This window comes from Nilaparvata lugens, chromosome 3, assembly GCF_014356525.2.
Source record: "Nilaparvata lugens isolate BPH chromosome 3, ASM1435652v1, whole genome shotgun sequence".
NCBI classification, from domain to species: domain Eukaryota; kingdom Metazoa; phylum Arthropoda; class Insecta; order Hemiptera; family Delphacidae; genus Nilaparvata; species Nilaparvata lugens.
Genome location: NC_052506.1, coordinates 16,952,998 through 16,972,931, shown reverse-complemented (window position 1 = coordinate 16,972,931; position 19,934 = coordinate 16,952,998). Strand labels below are relative to the sequence as shown.

Below are 19,934 nucleotides of genomic sequence, written 5' to 3'. Positions count from 1 at the left end.
TATTGTAGAATATTGAGAGTATCAAAGACTGCAGTATCAATATTCATTTTAATTGTTTGTTTTCAAGAAGACAAGCTGTTCAAGATACTGTGACAGGTAGGCTATAAATAGTCAAATGGTTTTGTCTATTGTAAAATATTGTAATTCATATAGCCCTACAACCCAAGATGATAATTCAATGAAACAGCTCAATAATAATTAAAATGTCTACATCTTTATAAAGCAGAATATGCACAAATAGCATTTAGGGTCAAATTAAAGAATGACTTTGTTGTAGTTTATAGCAACATCAATTAAAAATTGAATTGTAAGAATTTATCAGAAAACGCCATTTGGTCCAAGCTGTGCAATACAAATTTTTAATTACAGAAACTCATAGAAAAATTATATTTTTTGAAAAACTTATTTGTTTATGGTTTATAGTCAATAACTTATAGTAATTTTAATTTGGTGAACTCAAAGAAATACATCAATATCAAATGTTTCTGGAAATGTACGTTTTCTATACAATGAAAATTATTAAGATTAACCTAGATGAATATAGACTCTGAAGTACGCATTCACATGTATCTATCTACTCATCAAGAAACTAGGGCCTTATCTATTTTGAGCTCGGTATGTACGATAATGATTTTATAAGGCGCAGCTTCAGCCTTGATGTCAAAATTAAAGTTCAATGACAACTTTACATTAGTCAAATTAATAAACAAATGTAAATTAAGCAAATCACGACTACTGCAAATATTTATCAATAAATAAAACAAAATTTTTCTTGCCTGCATTTGATCTGTCACTACTCACTAAGTAATAAGTATAAGTAGAGAAAAGAGGTTAGAATTAATTTTGAGTTAGGTTGAAAAGTGAAAAGTTGTGTAAAATTCCGCTAGGTGTCGTCTTGATGAGAACAATGATGCCAACAACTTCGTTATAATAATTGTATAGTTTAATTTTGTCAAAATTATTGAACCTGAAAAGAATATTTGAAAACAATCAGAAATGATAGGATTGTTCCTGATTATTTTTCTGCAGAAATTTACAATTGAAACAGTCTAACTCTTTATGAACTCTTCTTACTAGAAAATCTATAAAATCTGCATCAACTTTCTATTGGCAGCAGTTGCTATTATTTCTGTCATTGAAAAGCTTCGACATAGAACTGTCAAATAATTGTTTTTGTGGTCTAAAAAGTTAAAATTTGTAATGTTACCTTTACGATTATCAACAATGTCTACAGAATTATATTCTTAGTGAATGGAAGGAACAAAGTGAAAGTGTCTCCTAGTGTGAAGTTGTTGGTTTCGTTTTTGTCCCGTTATTGACTACTATTCCACAGACAAAGCGAAGCCATTATCATTGTTTGTAAACAATATCTTGGACACTACCAAAATCCTGAATATTATTAGATACCACTAATAATTTGTGTTTGTTCTTAATTATTTTATAAGAATTGATATTTGTGCTGCTACAAAACTCTGAGTTTGTTGAATCTTGGTATCTATTACGAGCAAGTTCTATTCTGTTTGTGCTCAATCATTGTGATGTCCCTAAAGATTTCGACAAAAGAAAAAATTTATCAGATAATACCAGGCTTCAATCTTCTTCATTCACGACGAAAAGGAATCTTTCTTCATCCCAAAATAATGTTCAAGAACTTTCATCATCTAATAAATTGGCTTTGTTCGACAAGTTCAATATCATTGTAAATTCAACTATTGGAAATCCAGTACCTGCCAAAAACATTTACAAGATTATTTTTAAAGACTGATTTCTCACTCAATATATTTTTTATATAAGCCATAGGCTGTGATAAAGTGATTTTAAGTTTGTCTTTATAAGTCATCGCAAAAATGAAGCTTCTTGAGAGTACACTCTTTGAAGCTCTAAACAGTGCATTATCAATTGACTGCGGAGACAGTAAAATTTTAGGAAGGTAAGTGCAAATATTTCAAATTGATTCAAAAGTGATCTGTATTCTTCTTGAGTGATTTGAATTTTATTTTAAAACGGCCTTTTTATGTTGCTCTACGGTATTGATTTTGAAGGACACATTCGAAATACCTTTCACTTTCTCCAAGAAAAAACTCTTCCGGTCTGGAAATACTCACTAAATGATCAAAATTGATTAAATAAATTGTTTTAAAATTAACGTTCATTTCTTGAGCTGCAAATATAAAACATTTCAATTGTTTTGAAGTTAAGATCTCCGACCTTATCTTACCTAAACTTTATCATATATGGTAATCTAAATTAAATCCATTTATTCATTTTTTTATTAATACCTATATTCAAGCTGATTCACTAAAAAAATCTTAGGTACTAAAATCTACTGATAATTTATGTGAACATTAAAAACCGTATGCTATGAAAATAAGGTTTATTGCAAATGATGAATCAAGGACGATGTTAAATTATCAGCCTTGAGTCATAGGTCTAGTAGTTATGTAAAATTATTAATCAGATAGTTCAAGTTATTTATAATTGGTTTTTATAATACCTAAAATGACAATGGTACAAACAAGCCATTGTGTGCAATTAACAACGTGCATTATTTATGGTTTAAGTTTTGCTATGAATATCAACTTTACATCAACTGCGGTATCAGTTTTTAATTATTAAATGAAACGAAATATATCGAATGAATTCTATCTATGGATGTTTTGATCCCTTACTAGTATGTTAGCTTATTGGCATTATTGGGTGCATTTGCAATGGCAGAATATATTATTTCTTTTTTCACCCTCTCAGTGACATTTTTTATCAACTCTTCTTTTTAAATAATTATAAAGATGAATTCGTTGGATAAAATGTGAAAAGATGAAAAATTTAAGATACCTGGTCACTATTATTATATTAAGTCTTAGCGACTCAATTTAAGTGGAATCAACCAAAAAATAAAATTATCTTTACCATTAGATTGCTATTCTATTAGGAAATTGGAAGAATTCTTTTGAACTAATGAAACCTGAATTTTCTTTGTCTATTTCTAGAGTTGAAAGTTACTCTTGTAAAATGGCTGGAGGGGATAAGCAGCTGTACAAGCGATTCAATTCAGAGCAAGGGATGAATCCTCAAGACCTACAAGCGCTTTCACCTCCACAAACTAGCCTTGGAGTGTCGCCTGGATGTCAAATGCAGTACAGGTGAGATAGACATTTAACAATTATCATCTTTGAATAATATAATCATAAGGATATTAATAATTGCATATTTAAGAGTACAGTACCGTATACTATCCAATTTCCCATTATTGAAAACATATTCTATGATAAATGTTATGAATATTTATTATTGTTTACAGACATTTATTGATATACAGTAATTACGTAAAACATGTGTAATAAAAAATGCTCTCTATTCAAAAGTAAATATCGGGGGACCGAGCTTCGCTCTGGAGTAAAAACGCATGACAAAATTATTACGAAAGAAGAAATTATAATATATAATTTATAGTTCATACAGAAATGTTCCATCTAAGCACAGTGAATTGAGATCAATTCTCGGAGGAATGCAAAAGGCCCGGTTGTACAAAAGCCGGTTAAATTTTAATCCTGATTAATTTCACATGAACCAAATCAGAGAAGACCATTTCAAAAAGATCGCTTCTACTGAAATTAATCGGGATTAAAATATAACCGGCTTTTGTGCAACCGGCACTAAGTACTTGATTGAATGACTTAGCTAGTTCAACAGCTAAGTCATAATTTTATCTCAGTCTCACACACATACACTCGCTCACTCACTTCAATCATCAACAGACGACCAAATTATCATCTTTTTTTCCAAGGATGAATTTATCCTTTTCATGTCCTTCAGCGAGTTTTCCCAGGGATGAGACCTAATGCAATCAAATGTTTATGTCATATGCCTACTATGTTCCAAATTTCGTGAAAATCGTTAGAGCCGTTTTCGAGATTCGTTGGACATACATAACCAGATAACCAGTTAACCATCTATCCATATACAGAAATTGTTCGCTTAATATAATAGGATAAACTTTCAAGGGTCTGAATTGATTTGGAATATATATAACCATTGATATTATTTTCTATAACTTTAGATTTATACAATTGCAGTAGATCTTATCAGCAACTAAGAAACAAGGAAGAATACAATGTAAAACTGATAAGAAAATTCATGTCTCAACATGAAGTGAGATAGAGCATGTTTCCAGTCTGATCATTTTTTCAGGAAGTAATATCTGGTAAAAATGTATATGACCTTGATACTTTAATTAACTTATTATTACTATTCATCCAATTATGTTTCATAGTTGAACCAACATTATTCCTTCCGTATTGAGCACAATGTCATTGACATTCAATTCTTGTATCTTATTGCTTGGATAATGAGTATATCATATTAATCACTATTACTTTGGATTATAATCGTGCATTATTTACCCTTATATGGATATTTAAAAAATAATAATATTGCTAGTGTAAGTATTACAATGGTGGAAAAAGTATTAATATACATTATCGGTCGTATTCATAGACAATCCTTAACAATATTCTTATACAATCACTCTTCGTTAATTTATCATATTTAGAGTACGCTCTGATTAACCAATAAATAATTAATAACTAATAAAAAACCCGTTAATTTCGTTGAAACGTACAATTTTTAAAATTATTTCCATAATTTGATTTTATGGGAAGAGTTGTTGTGGTATTTCTCCATACTAAAAGAATAGTAAATTGATGTTGTCAATATACCACTATATTTCTCCAAAAATAATGAATCACACAACCAGGTTTCTTGGCCAATACCATCCTTAGCTGAACTGATGAAAATTATTTTCACTGGAATCAATTCATAACTTAGAAAAATATATATTCATTTAAAGTTACAACTGTAATTCTTAGGTTTTAAAATACAGCGTTAATTTACTGCCTTAGATCTTCAGAAATAATCTGAAAATGCACAATGTTTCCAATGTGTAGTACAGCTTGTTTGCCTCGATTGTTTGCAGTCGAAGCGTATCTGGTGACGAAGAGGGTCCGTTATGTGACACAATCAGTAGGAAGACTCTGTTCTACCTGATCGCAACCCTTAACGCTGCCTTCCAGCCGGATTATGACTTTTCCAATGCTAAGAGCCATGAGTTCAGCAAAGAGCCAAGCCTACAGGTAATATCATCACTGCAGTAAACGTTCAAACTTTCACTTAATTTTTGAAATAGTGAATCCATTATCAAAAACAGATTTAAAATTAAACCACTTCTCTCCAATAGAAGAATAATAATTTTATTGATAAATTAATAGCTTCAATGTGCCAATCGTCTAATGAATGATGACTCGTAATGATGAATCTATTTATCTATTTTCTGTATAGGGCTACTTGTAATAAAAATAAAAATTACAGCACTCTTTTCGAATTATTTAATCACAACATGTTTCAACATTGATGCCATTTTCAAGTGATATGAAGTAAATAAATACTGCTGAAAGATTCGGCAAAAGTCGGCATTTGCTGAACACTTGATAGTTTCAGGCCATAATTTTACAGATATAAATTCCAATATGAAAATACTAAATTATGGTAATAAAAGTGGAAAACTGAATGTTAAAGAAGAATTTCATATTTATGAAGCGGCAAAATTAAACAGAGATAAAATAATAAACTTAATTCAATTAGACACCAATAACCCCATTTTTGATAGAATCATGCTAATTTGAATACACAATTTATAGTTTTAGTTCATAAAATCATATGAATACACTAACATATGATCAAAATAAGATTCTTCCAGCAGTATTTATTTATTTACTTCATATCACTTGAAAATGGCATCAATGTTGAAACATTTTGAGATTAATTCAAAAAGGGTACTGAGATTTTTATTTTTCTTTCAATTTTTGATGAATTTATACTTAAATACGGTACTCATAGCAGATTACAAATAAACCGCTCTTTTTAAAAGGAGGGAAAATGAAAATTTTTTGTTGATAAATTATTTGCTTTCAATGTGTCAATTGTCTACTGCTCTGCAAACTTGTCATAACTTGAAGACTTCCACTTTTACGAATATTGATAACAGATTAAATAGCTTTAGGAAATTCTATGAACTCTACTCTACAAATTATATTTTCACTCACTACCGGTCAGTGACTCTGATACGAATATGATGGAATCCGCCTTTAACCACTAGTTAACCAAATATAGTAGTAGCTGGTAATCGTATTGAAATGAGACAACCCGTTCAAGTAATGTTGTGACATGAATCATGATCCTGAATTACAATCTATCGTGATAACTTTCATTGAAACTTGCCAGGCGCTCGATAGCTTGTTGAGAATTTTGATTGGTACTTGATTAAAGTGGAAATGTGTTTTGAAAATAGGTCAATAATTTTTAATAACTTATTGCAAATGAAAAATTGTGATCTCAGCGGAATCTGATCGATAATCGGATTTCAATGAGCAGTGCTAGGTATATGCTGATCTCTGCAAAAAATATCGCAGTCTCGTAAAATTTGTATTGTCTTCTGGTAAGAAGCAACATAGGTATCACCTGAACAAAAACAAATAATGAATTATCACTTTCAATGTTTAGAGTTAATTCTCAATTGCTTTTGATGCATTTAGTGTTAGAAAATGAAGAGTTAATTGATCTATTGATTCAGTTTAGTTCGATTTATCTATTTTTTTGTTATTTTTGCTTATCTATTTGCTCATGAATTAGCTCGGAAATCAAAGTGGAATAAATTGTACATTATCCACATATCATAAAACAGTAAATTTTAATGAATTGACTTAATAACGCTGTTAAATACTAGTATTGTAAAAATGACAAGATTTAAAAAAAGGATAATACAGCTTCAGTTCTAGTAAAATAAAAAAAGGTAAAAGATACTATTTAAATAGAAAAATAATAAGCCTACAGCCAGACATTGTAGAAGAGAAATTAAACTTTTCATGAGAATTTAAGAGAACAAGTACAATTATGAGGGAAACTTGATTATTTACCACTAGTGAACTATCTTGATGATTAACCAGCCATTTTTATTTCGTTCGTATCGTACGATGGGCCGTGTGAATATATAAAAAGAGTAGGACGAATGCTTGACTTGCAAGCCATGTGTAACAACTATTCAAACTACAATGAATAGATGTTAAAGTTCCGTTGCGGTTCTCTTGCTGGTTCATCGTAGCGTAAGGTGGGCCGTCCAATAAAACCGTTTTCGTCCGAACTAGCATCGGCCGAAAACTACCGAACGCGACCGAACGATCCCCCAATAAAGAAAGGAATAGATGCTCGTCCATTGCAACAGGTTCATTGCAACAGGCCGTTTCCGGCCGATCAATTTTTCGATCCGAATTGAATGGGATTTTCCGGCTGAATTAACTAGTCGAGCTGAGACAACAAAGTGTCCCTAACCTAAAATTGTTTTACAGTATTGTTTGTTTATGTTTTTTGAAGTTGTTCTGTTTTATAAAGATGTAACTATGACGATGAAAAGTTGATAAGTTTGATTCAAGAGCATGTTCCATGAGCATATGTGAGACAAAAGATATAATCGTCGTGATGTTCAAAGGAATCTGTGAACAAAGATTGCTTAATAATGAATAACTAATTTAGTGGATATTTCTTAAAGGTAAGATTATTGTAATGAATAACTAATTTAATGGATATTTGTTTATTCAATTTTCAAAATCTCAATATAATCATTGTTTATGAAAAATTTTAGTGGCTATGATAGTAGTTAATTCAATAATTGGCAACTAGACTGACGTAAACGGCTCCAAGAACGACCATATTTGGCTGAATTAACGGCCGGCAGATTATTCCGATCCAACGGCCGAACGGATCGGTTGAATACGGTTCCAGTGGATGGTTACCCTAAGTGTGCCCTATCAGGTCAGGTGTATTATACTTGAAGAACGTTCGTCTAAAATGCGTATAAGACATGTTTGTCTTATCGTTGGTGGCCAAACTAAGGATACTTTTGCTTGGTTATCGTGATATTGTCGACTAATTATGTTCTTGTTTTCAGTGGGTGATGAATGCAGTGGACAGCAACCTGAGTGCTGCCGCTGGAGAACAGTACAGGTCGCTGCGATCTCACCTGTGGTCCGCCATTGAGGACGAGATCTCCATGTCCGATTGTGACATCTACAGGTAGGCCCCACCCCACATAATCAGTGCCCTGCATCTAATAATAGTGCAGTCATTTTCACTACGAGGATTATTTGTAGTTGGGAGCTAAATTAACTGAAATGTATCAAACCTGGCAGTCAACCTAAAGTTTGATTAGTTCCATGTAAGATCTTTGTAAACCTATTGCATTTCTGTACAAACATTATTTATTTATGGTATGAAAACTATGATTCATCATAAATTACATTTGACAAAATGTGAGATGTTTTTTAGACTTCTCTTTCATGAGCAAATGTCCTAGTAACTGAACAAACTTAGGTTCTCCTGACCAAGCACTATTCAACTATAAATTGGAACTTTACAGTTTTTTTGAGGTACACAGATATTTGAGACTTGTAAGTTTTATATGTGTTGTGTACCTGCCATAAGCTAAATAAATAATCCCAGTAACCTGGTAGCAGGTAGCCCACTATTTGGCATTCAAATCATTGGCCTAGATAAATTAAATATGACAAGATTCACTATAAAATTCACATGTAAATTACATTGTAACTTACATGTGTAAAGAACGCTAATCTAATCTAAAATTTGTTTTCTTCATACTAAACTTGTAAGTTTCCAAGGTATTCGTCGCTGAGAAACGATGATATTCTTGAATATCTCAACTTTACTTCTTTGATAGTTCTCTAGAAAAAGGTAGATAACATTGAATTATCTTCAGTTTCATTTTGTATGTAATTTACTGGGGTCTACTCGTTACTATCAATACAATGGAATGTCAATTTTCACATTTCAAGAATAAACTCCAATCCGATAGTGCAATTAAGTATGATTTGAATCTAAAATGATGTTTGGAAATGGATGGTTTGGATAATAATTATTGTGCAATATCATAGTTCTCATGCGATCCTGCTTGTATAAGAAAATTATGAACTTGTGTGCTCATATTTTTATTTAATGTTTATTTGTACTATTTCCAGTTACAATCCAGATCTGATGTCAGATCCATTCAGCGAGGATGGGTCGCTCTGGTCGTTCAACTATTTCTTCTACAACAGAAAGTTGAAGCGTATTGTCTTCTTTTCTTGCCGTGCGATCAAGTAAGTTCACTTAACCAGCAATGTTCTTTCTAATGATCTTTATCCATTCTTGGCGACAGTGAAAAATATCTGATGTTTCCACTTATTGTAGTAGCCTATAATAAGTATACACTTATAGAGGAAATATTATTATTTTATTCTTCAACTACTCTGTCTGGTCTATAAGACATGAAATGTGTGTTCAAATAATACATTTTAATCTAATAAATGTAATATTTTTATTATACAGAGTGAGCATAAATTATTGAACACATTTCAAAGGCGAATAGAAGAATAACGAATAAGTGTTCTTGAATATTAATTTATTGAAAAGCCAATTTCAAATATTTTTATTCATAACTGATATCAAGTTCAACAAATTTCTACGTGAGCACTTTTTGTTGCACATAAAATATCTAGACGATATTCAATTTCACGCCATACAATGTCGATTATTCCTGTGTGATGTCCTGAATTACGGCTTCTTCTTTTTAGTTCATCAATATTACATAACTTCGTTGCATACACCTTATTTTTCAAGGCCATAGCCTACTTTAAATGAAAAGGTCTTTGAACAGTAATAACTGATTTGCTTCCTTGAAACCACAAAACGCACATACGGTAGCTTTCTCCTAACGCTCTGTCACCCCCGCCGACTGTGATTCTATGGTCAACAGAAATTATAGCAGCTACACCAATGTTTGCCACAATAATAGGCGTGCTACCAATACTCGTTATTTTTATTCACCTATTAAATGTGTTCAATAATTTATGCTCACTCTGTATTTTTGAAGAAAACTCATTTACGTTGAAAATACAGTACATGTTGTTATTAAACATTTCAACATAGTAATATTAAAACTGTTAATAATAGTCTCCATTAATGTGCTCATTGCATGTGAACTGTAAATTAGAAATACAAAAGCAAATTAACCATTTCTGTCCAAATCTCTATTTGTATGGTTTGAATAATTTTCATGTGTGCCTATTATCATAGACAAACATTAGCATAAGTAGATATCCCATGGTATAGGGCGTTTATGTCGCAACTTTTACTGTTATCTCAAGCTGATAGTCCACGTAGTTCTTTCCTGTGAAGCTTTATGACGCTGGTAGTCTCTCATATTGTGCCGTTCATACACTCTTACCCGGTCAAAACAGTGAAAATCGACAATAATCGACAGTAATCGGCTTGAGATAACAGTAAAAGTTTCGACTTAAACGCCCTATACCATGGGATAACTACTTACGCTATTGTTTCTCTATGCTATTACTACTGAGTATCATACTGTATGTAAAGTGATATTGTTTCTTAGTCAATTATGTAATGTTAGATACCCGAGATTCACTTGGAGTTTCCGGTTGTCGGCATTAGTTGAATGTTATTAGTTTTATTAAACATGGATGTTATTAATAAGAAATACTGATAGTTTGAAGTGATTATCACTATCGGATTGCTCCCAAACGGAAATATATATAAGAAATACGTTTTAAAATGACTAAATTAAAAAGCTTTTAAAAAAACTTGAAATCTCAATTTCTCTGTCTTTCACAGACATGTTATATATTACCACCTATGCTATCATAACCCAGGTTTTTTTGTAAAATTAATGTGTTCCAGTAATAATATTGAGGAATTTTGATGTACGATGATTAATATTAATCACATATTTTTTCTCTGTCAACAGCCCAATTCATGCTATGGATTCAGGAATCGGAAGTGATTTTGTGATGGATGAAGATGAAGAAGACTTCTACTAAAAGAACGTCACGTCGCCAGCAAGTACAGTCTTCATTAGCCACAATGATCATTCATTAGATCTAGATTATAAATGCCCTCAGTAGTGTTAAGGATTGTTAAGTAAACTTTTTAATCATTCAATAAACTTTTGTAACATATTTTCCGCGTAACTATTTCGATAGAACTATTTTTGTTTCTGAAATCCTTGAACATCCTTGAACGATTATTTATTTATATTATTGAGTTCTATTACTAACTATATTACCGACCAAGAAATTAGATGACCACCCTCTCGATTCTTTCACTCCTGATCTGTATTGGATATTGCCATTAACAGTGCTGAAAAGCTATGCGTGTTATAAGTTGCACAGTGTTTCGAGGAATTCGCCTAATTTCTTGGTCGCAAGTTTAGTAAACTTATCTAATTATTATTGATGGTAGTAAGTAAGTCTCATAAAAGCAATGTTAAATTCGCAGAGTCTTTGTTAGAGGGATAAGAAGATGCTTGCAGTATATCATATTTATGATAAAATATGAAGGGTAATGGGAGATTATATACCCTCTTAGTTTTCATTGTTCTCAACTCATTGTTAAAATTCCGAATTGAATTAGAAAATTCTGAATACTGAATCATTCTAAAATTGGATTTACAAAACAATAAAAACTAAGAGCTTAAATTTATATGCTCTCTCTTTATCAAGTGTAAGCTTTCCACCTCCAGATTGATTCTCAAATCTGAATTTAACATTCTTTTTATGAAACATTTATATCATGAAGTAATCATTGCGTGTTTTTTTTGTAGTAATCAATTCCGTATCATTATGCTATTCGAGTTTTAATATAGAGTAAAATCATAGGCATTAGTGAACTTGTGACCAGTATTTTGTAATTTATTTTGTTATAATATTTTTCATTAGTTAGAAAATAATTAACCATCAAAATCTGAATCTGACAGAAGCAGATAAGAAAATAAATGAAAGATTCTTTTCAAGTAGCAGAAAAATAATATTATACTACTGAGGGCTTAATTAATATTACTGTAATAGCATCTGTACACGCAGAATTCAATACATTTCAATCAGTTATAAATGTTATTCTCCTGCACAAGTATTAACTCGTCTCAACTAACATTAGCAGTTTTGAAAGTGTTACTATACAAAAGGCAATAGAACTTGTTTTATTCTAATCGATAAGCTTTAAGAATATCTTCGTAATTGTAAGGGTTTTATCTATTTTAGTGTATTGAATTTAGAATAGGACACCAAAATTCTCACAATTTTCAAGGTTCTGATGTTATTGCGTGTACTAAAACTTGCATATTGAGAGTAGTTGGTCTTTAGAATTATTAATATTAGAAGTAGTTGTAGTTGTAGATTTTACTGATTCTAATTCCAACCTCAGTTTATGAAAATGCGTAAAACATGCATATTGAGGTGAACAAGTTATTGTTCTACATAGTATGATTCACAATTTAATTAATTTTTCAATAGTCTGCCGTTGAAGTATTCTCATAAGGTGTTAACATATATTTAAGTTTGTGTTATGAAGTTGCAATCTGTAGATTAAGATAGTTGCAAACTATTCTCATCGCATGGTTTCACATTTCGAGTCTCTAGTGTTCTTAAAGAGCTCTTACTGAATAAACTCATAAGCATTATTTTCTCTGGCATTCTCATTCATTCACGTGTGAATCACCGTTTCAAGGTAAATGTGATATTTGTATTGCAAATAAAATAAAAATGTCAAGGAAATGAAACACAAGGAAAATGTCATTCGTCCAATTTAAATAAATTTATCCAATACGTCCGATGCTGTCGAACGCGTTTTACATTGTCGCGAATTAATTGAAGTTTGTTGTTAACTATCAGTTTGATGTAAAAAATTTTGTTGGAAGAATTCAAACTACATGATTTTAATTGAATCACCCTCTTTCCAATCAGTTCACCCATGTAATGGGTTGAAAATATTTCCGCAGAATTCTCTTGTCTTAAAAATATCTAACCAATTTCAAATTTCAAGACTCCAAACAAATTTGATTTTTGTGCTATCTATGATGTTTTCGATGATGAAATGGTACTGATAAACCCAATGGTCTCATCCTCCTACTACCTCACTCTTATTTTTGATTGGCGCTCCCAAAACTGTATGTTTAATAACTAAAACCACTATTCACTAAAATATATCCTCTGAAAATTAGATTCATTTCATGATTATAGTTTTAGTAAAAATATTTTTTGTTTTGTTCAAATATTTATGTATTTGTGCGAATTATCCCCGGTGCAAGCTAGAATGGCATAAAATATGCTATCAGTTTCTCATTGTAAATTAATTATAATAATGAAAATTCATTGTCGTTCAGGTTCATGCAACCGTAGTAGACAGGATTTTTTTTGTTCATTTTCTATGTGTGTTTCTTTGGAAAACTAATGTAATTATATCGGATTATGTGCCCTTGAGACTCCTATTCGTCATTTATATTATTCAATTAAATTGTTTAAGGTACTTATCTCCTTGATTTGATAAATTCTTTAGCTATGATTGTGTTTTGACTTCGATTGTATATAAAGATTTTATTCATTCAATATTATTTTGGAAAATGGTCTACGGTACTTCTCTTACAATTTTTCCGGTACTTTGTGTTAATATGTTGTTTTCATTTATAGTTTGTTAATAATAATTTCCGTAAGTAATGTTTAAATTTAATATACGTGGTAAAATGGTGGTATGCATTATTCCTATTTTAATCTGACAAAATCAATGTATTAATTTAAATTAGTGGTTGCTGATAAGCTATGGATAGCTCAGCAATCGTTTCTCAACCAGTAAATTGATACACCACTGTCAATGTGACTATTGTAATAGTTATGATTAGTAAGTGATGTAAGCTTTTCTTGATGCTAGAAATTCCATTAGCAACTAGAGAGCATTGATAAATGCGTCATAACGTTGTCTTTCCTCTTCTTGAATCTAACTCTTTTGGAATTTAATTTTCCGAAACTATGAAGCTTGATGTATGAATAAAAATAATTTTTAAGATTTATAAATATATGTATGTATAATTTTATCCAATGAGATTATTCATATTATATTATTTCAGTATAAGGCACTCAAGTATATGTTTCTATACTATTTTTAAAACCACAATTCATAATATTAATATGTTCGATTACGTAAGTGGTCTATAAAGTTAAATGATTGATAAAGGATTTCTAATAAGTAATAAGTGACAGATACGTTTTTGATATATTAACACACGAAAGCACCGAGCACTGACAATTTATGAATAACTTGAACAAAGATCTGTACTAGATTTCGATCATTATACACTGTTCAGTATTATAATATTTTTTTATCAATTCAATATGAATTCATCTAGTAACATTTTAACTAAGTTAGCTATGTAGGTTGTAGGAAAAGAGTTTCAATTCTTACAATTTAGTTTTCCTTTATTTTTCTTCTTCTTAATAAAATACTTTCATGTTATTCAACCCACAAAAAATGATAAGTACTTCTACTAATCATTGAATAAATGAATCAATGTAAGGAAGTGATTTCAAGTTGTTCAGCTTTTTTCGATTTGGAAATTATGATCATCCATTTCCACTCGCCTGATTAGGCTGCCAATTTATTCAATTCAATCTGATGTCGATGTCATAGAATTTGCAACAGATCAACGTTGAATTATTCTGAATGAGGCTTGAAATTTAAAAAATGTAGTTTTTGCTTTCAAAATATTCATCGAAATTTGAAGAATATTTTGTTCTAAAAGAGGAATTAGCCCAAATTACATTGAAGACTTGGAAACTGTTTTTAGTGTAAGTGGTACCTGACTTTTTTACAATAATTGTAGACTAAGAAAAACCTCTTCCAAGTCTTGTGTAGAAAGCTCATTGATAGAATTTAAATTCTTGAGAATAGTTTTGTTTTGAATTAAACGATATCCCACCCGTATGTCCTGCTCAATAATTTACAATCTGTTTGAAAATATAAGCTTATAACTTACTCTTCATCTATGTGTAATACCTACTTATGTTTGATGTAAATTTTAAAAATAGCAGTACCGTATCATAGAGTTTAATATGTATTCACTAATAGTTTTATCGATTTTAAATCTTGAAATTGTGGAAGGAACATTTTAAATAATATTTTCTTTATTCGTAGTCTAATAGATTATACCTTGTAAGTTTACGAAATAAAAAATGAAAATGCGTAGATGTAATGTGACTTGTTATTCTTTACTTTATAGTTCGTAATCTGTATACCATTCTTGTTGCAGTTGAAAAAATTCTAGCTACACAAATTCAAATACGCTTGCTATGTAGAGCGCCAAAATCTTGTGTCACTATAGTGCAATGAACGCAATGAGGATACTAATATCAAAGAGCGGCTCGGGCACTTGGTAACTAGGTGTCTCAGCCTGGTCTCCTAGTTTTTCAATACATCTAGTATCCGAAGCTCTGATTCATCTCGTAGACATATGCAAGGATGAAAAAGGAGGATCAATATGCGAAATCAGAAATAACATTGTAATTTGTAGTGACAAATCAGTAATAAATGGAAACAAAGTTTTTGTATACTGTAATAAGAATAGACTATATTATTAGAAGCAAACTGATGAAAAGGTTTCCGTACTCATAAAGAAGCCATGGGCCCAGGTTCAGTTTCTAGGACACTTATTAATATCTAATAGAACATTAAATTCATAGGTTCAATGGTCTAGTCTATTCGATTTAATAAATGTCCTATATACAGGCTGTATTAAGAACAGGACAGGAATAAAAACATGAGCAACTTTCATGAGTGATAATTATCAATAAATAGAATGAATTAATAAAAATTGAGAATTCCATAAAGGCCATTACATAAGTCACGCTTGAGAAAAATAGTTCACATTTACTTATTCTAGGCTCAATGATAGAATTGAATCAAAGCCTTGCACACACCGATGCGGGATGAACCTTGCAAGACGCGGAACAATATTGTAATCATTCAGCCATAGCTTGAAAATTGTCCCACATGTACTGGTGTGCGCAAGGTTCAACTCTGGATTGAATCCTTTAAAATTACATTAGGTAACCAAGCTATAGCCTACAGTTGACTGGATGACTGAAGGAGAATGTTGATTCATGAATGGCTGGTACGAGGATTGTTCCAGAATTGAGTTACACTAATTATTATAACCTTACATTCATGGCAGGAAAATTTTTGGCTGTACATGGTTGAAATTTTCAAGCAACTTTCTTCCAGATTTCGTCTTAATGCTGAAAAATTTTCTTGCGGCTACCCTGATTCATTAATTTGTTACAAGCAATCCAATATGAAGCACCACTCACTTCTACCGCCGATTGAAAAATATGTAGGCCTATTATACTCTGTACAAAATTAATTCTTACTTGGGATGAACATGCGCAGCAGAGAAGGCAAACAGCGGCAGGGATACAACGGCGGCTATGTTACCGTTTTGAACCGGCCAGCGTTCTCTAATTTCCAGTGAGTATTCAAGCGCTCATGACACGCTTACGGATGTATCCTCTCTGGAAGCGCTCAGTCGACTAAATCTAATCGACAAATTGGCAACTGCGCTTCTTCCTATGACTCTATCCATCACTGTAAAGGGCTGATCTCCCACCATTCCTCTGCGCCACAAATTCTTTTAGGTCTGAAGTAGTTTTGTACGGAGTATAGTGTCATCCGTTTTTCAACGGAAAGGAAAAAGTGCGACTGAAATCCACCAAATAGTATGATTAATTTCTATATTTGGAGAGTGTTGCTAATGAATTTTGTCAAGCTACGGTTGGTGTCTACGGACATCTTCGACAGTGTTTGGGGTCACGTGACGTGGATGGACGGCCGCTTCGTTGTTCGAAACCTGAAAGAAGGTTCCCTGGGAATTTCAGCCATTTCCTGTTATGTACTAGAGGTTATAAAAAATAATGTAACTTAATTCTGGAACAATTCTCGTATTGTGTTACAAGATCCGCCTTTGGAGAAGCTTGAACATTTTTTAAATCTACACCACAAATCTGCCTAGTGCGTCTATATGAACCAAAAATACCTAATCCGACCCTGGTTATAATGAAGAGTATCATGAGTTTTATAATAATTCAGCATCATTACAGTGATAGTGAAGAAAAACATGGGAGAATAATACCCACTGAAAGTTCACCTCACATCACCACCTAATGTTGTTGCCTTCAAAGACCCCTAGGCCTATAGTGAGGTCCATGTTATAATGACAGTGTTTGATTAGCAATGGTATTGCTATCCTTGTCTATCATACAACAAAGCGCTGTCTCTAGATAGCGCTATCTCTTTCTCGCTTTGCTCTGTTGCCAGATCGTCTTTTAACAAATTGAAATTAATAATTAATTAACAGAATTTTTCATCGTAATTATGAAACTTCATTTTCATTATCAAAGTTATTAAAAAATATAATATTTTGCTTAATAAAATATTATTGATAATTTTAAACGATAATAAACAGTTGATATTACATCAATAAACCAGTATCAGCTACTGTCATTCAAAGCATTGACAAGACAGAAGATCGGCAACGTTATTCTACTATCTTTCTCCACTGCCATTATCACGTGGACCTCACTATAGGGTCCGGCCACACAGAGAGCGATCTGCGATCCTATAGTTTAATTGCTATATCTATATCACTGAGATATGCGATCTAAATAAATAGTACCCATGGAATCGCAAATCGATATCTGTGTGGCCAGTCCCTGAATCTGAAAAATAGTTTCAAGAATGGGGACTGATAGCTAGCGATGCTCTATCAGGCAGAAGCCGCCCATATTAACGAGTCGTCAGCAGAGAAAATCTCGGAGACATTTTTCAGTGATCTTTCAACAGTGAAGAGTCAGTCAATTTTCTATAGAACCCTTATATTATCCTATACTATTAAACGAGCAACTTCTGTTTATATGTTTGAATGTTAAATGTTTGTATTTCACAGGATCTCGAAAACGGCTCTAACGATTCTCACGAAATTCAGAACATAGTAGGTTTATAAAATAAAGATTCGATTGCACTAGATCTCATCCCTGTGAAAACTCGCTGAAGGACATTAAAAGGATAATTATTATTCATCCTTGGAAAAACAGCTGATAATAACTATTTCATCGTCTGTTGGTGATTGAAGTGAGTGAGCGAGTTCATGTGTGTGGGACTGTGTCAAAATTATGACTCAGCTGTTGATCTTTTGTAATCATTCAATCAGGTACTTAGTGCCGGTTGCAAAAAAGCCGGGTTATTTTCAATCCTGTTTAATTCTAGTAGATCCATCTTTTTGAAATGGTCTTCTCTGATTTCGTTCACGTGAAGTTAATCAGGATTAATATTTTACCGGCTTTTGTGCAACTGAGCCTTTGTGGGGGGTGAGTTTTTGCATTTCTCTGGGAATTAATCTCAATTTACTACTGTGATTAGATAGAACATTTCTGTATGAATGTTATTATAATTTCTTCTTTCGTAATACATTTTTTATGCTTTTGTACTTCAGAGCGAAGCTCGGTCCCCGATATTATTGATTAAATAGACCATGTTCTATTTTTTCGATTGTATAGGAAGTTCTCAATCTCGGCCGAGCACTCGGAAGGTGTAATTTGCGAGATAAAAGTTTCAAGCTGAATCTGATCCATACACACCCAGTATGACTCAAATGGATTTTCCATTTTCAAGCGACGTTTTGTCCATTAAGAATGGAAAATTACCTCGCTTGAAGAATATGAAACATTATACAGAGATTCACTTCAAACTGGCAGCATTATCTATAAATAACATTAATGTTTCTCATTCAACTAACAAAGAAAAAACGACAGATGGAAATTACTGAGATATTGAATTTATTCAAATGCTAATGAATTAATAATTATTATTAAACGAAAATCCAAATTAAATGCTGTAATTCACCCCGAAGACTTCTGCTACTGCAAATATTGACAACCGGGTAAACAGCTAGATGGAAATTCGATGAGCACTACTATTCAAAAATTATTTGTCAGCTCGGGAATGACAAATAATTTTTGAATAATAGCGCTCATCGAATTTCCATCTAGCTGTTTACCGTGTTGTCAATATTTGCAGTAGCAGAAGTCTTCGGTGTGAATTAAAGTATTTAATTTGGATTCTCATTCAATAATAATTATTAAAGTAAAAACTCTGACAGTTTGGAGTGATTCAACTAATTCTGGCAATTTGAAATGTATAGTAGATGTCACCATAGTGAGACACGTTGTTTGACATTATTTGCCCTTATATAGTCGAAGTAATTTAGAATATTCTATACCATCACATATATGTGATGTCATTCCTCATAGAATTTCAGAACGACAAGAATCATTAAATGGGGTTGTTAGAACATAGGCGTATGGTTTATAAGTTCACATGTTTGACTCAATATTCAAATTACCAGTTTTTGAAATTCGACCCCATTGAACAGAAAGAAAACTATTAAGAACCACCCCTGTCTGTATATATCAGACTGAACCGCTTAAGGGCAGGTGAACTGGACCGCAGGGCATGTGCAGCGGATGCCAGACATTCGGTCTCCCAGAAAAATATATATGGGACAACCAGGAGGCAAGAGACCGGTGGGAAAGCCAAGACTGAGATGGGTGGATGGCATCTCAAAGGACGCAGCAGAAATTCTTCGCATCAGGAATTGGAGAATGAAGGCAAGAGATCGTGATGGATGGAGGCGCAGTATTGAGGAGGCCAGTGCTCGATTTGGGCTGCAGCACCATCGAAGAAGAAGAAGAAGAAACGAAATTCAATAGAAGTTCCGTATTCTCAACCATTTGCCAGCCGGGTAGGACCATAAAAGTGGTAAGGATCTTACAAACTTTGGTCTGCAGCACCACCTGGTTAGTGAGTTCCAATCTCGCCGAGGGCATGGACGTTTGATCATCAATTCGCATTTCCAGTTTCCATTACCAACGCACAGCAAAATGCTTATGTAAGTATCATTCGCAATAGAAACGCCTTATTTGAAATATCTGTTCTGG

The 19,934-nt window shown here is 32.3% G+C and overlaps 1 protein-coding gene across 1 annotated transcript; it reads left to right on the top strand.

Annotated features, from left to right (window-relative positions):
- The first annotated feature begins 1,111 nt into the window (after positions 1-1,111).
- Positions 1,112-15,139, top strand: LOC111049881 (repressor of RNA polymerase III transcription MAF1 homolog). The gene is made up of 6 exons (XM_022336059.2): positions 1,112-1,930; positions 2,988-3,140; positions 4,973-5,129; positions 7,997-8,121; positions 9,081-9,200; positions 10,868-15,139. The coding sequence occupies exons 1-6, from the start codon at positions 1,848-1,850 to the stop codon at positions 10,938-10,940; spliced, it is 711 nt and encodes a 236-aa protein (XP_022191751.1). The 5' UTR covers positions 1,112-1,847; the 3' UTR covers positions 10,941-15,139.
- The last annotated feature ends 4,795 nt before the right edge of the window (positions 15,140-19,934 follow it).

What these genes read in the sequence shown, in the direction of transcription:
- LOC111049881 (XM_022336059.2), top strand. Translation starts at nt 1,848, where the DNA reads ATGAAGCTTCTTGAGAGTACACTCTTTGAAGCTCTAAACAGTGCATTA. An exon ending in GACAGTAAAATTTTAGGAAG is followed by an intron (nt 1,931 to 2,987) that starts GTAAGTGCAAAT and finishes GTCTATTTCTAG; the next exon opens with AGTTGAAAGTTACTCTTGTA. An exon ending in TCCGATTGTGACATCTACAG is followed by an intron (nt 8,122 to 9,080) that starts GTAGGCCCCACC and finishes TACTATTTCCAG; the next exon opens with TTACAATCCAGATCTGATGT.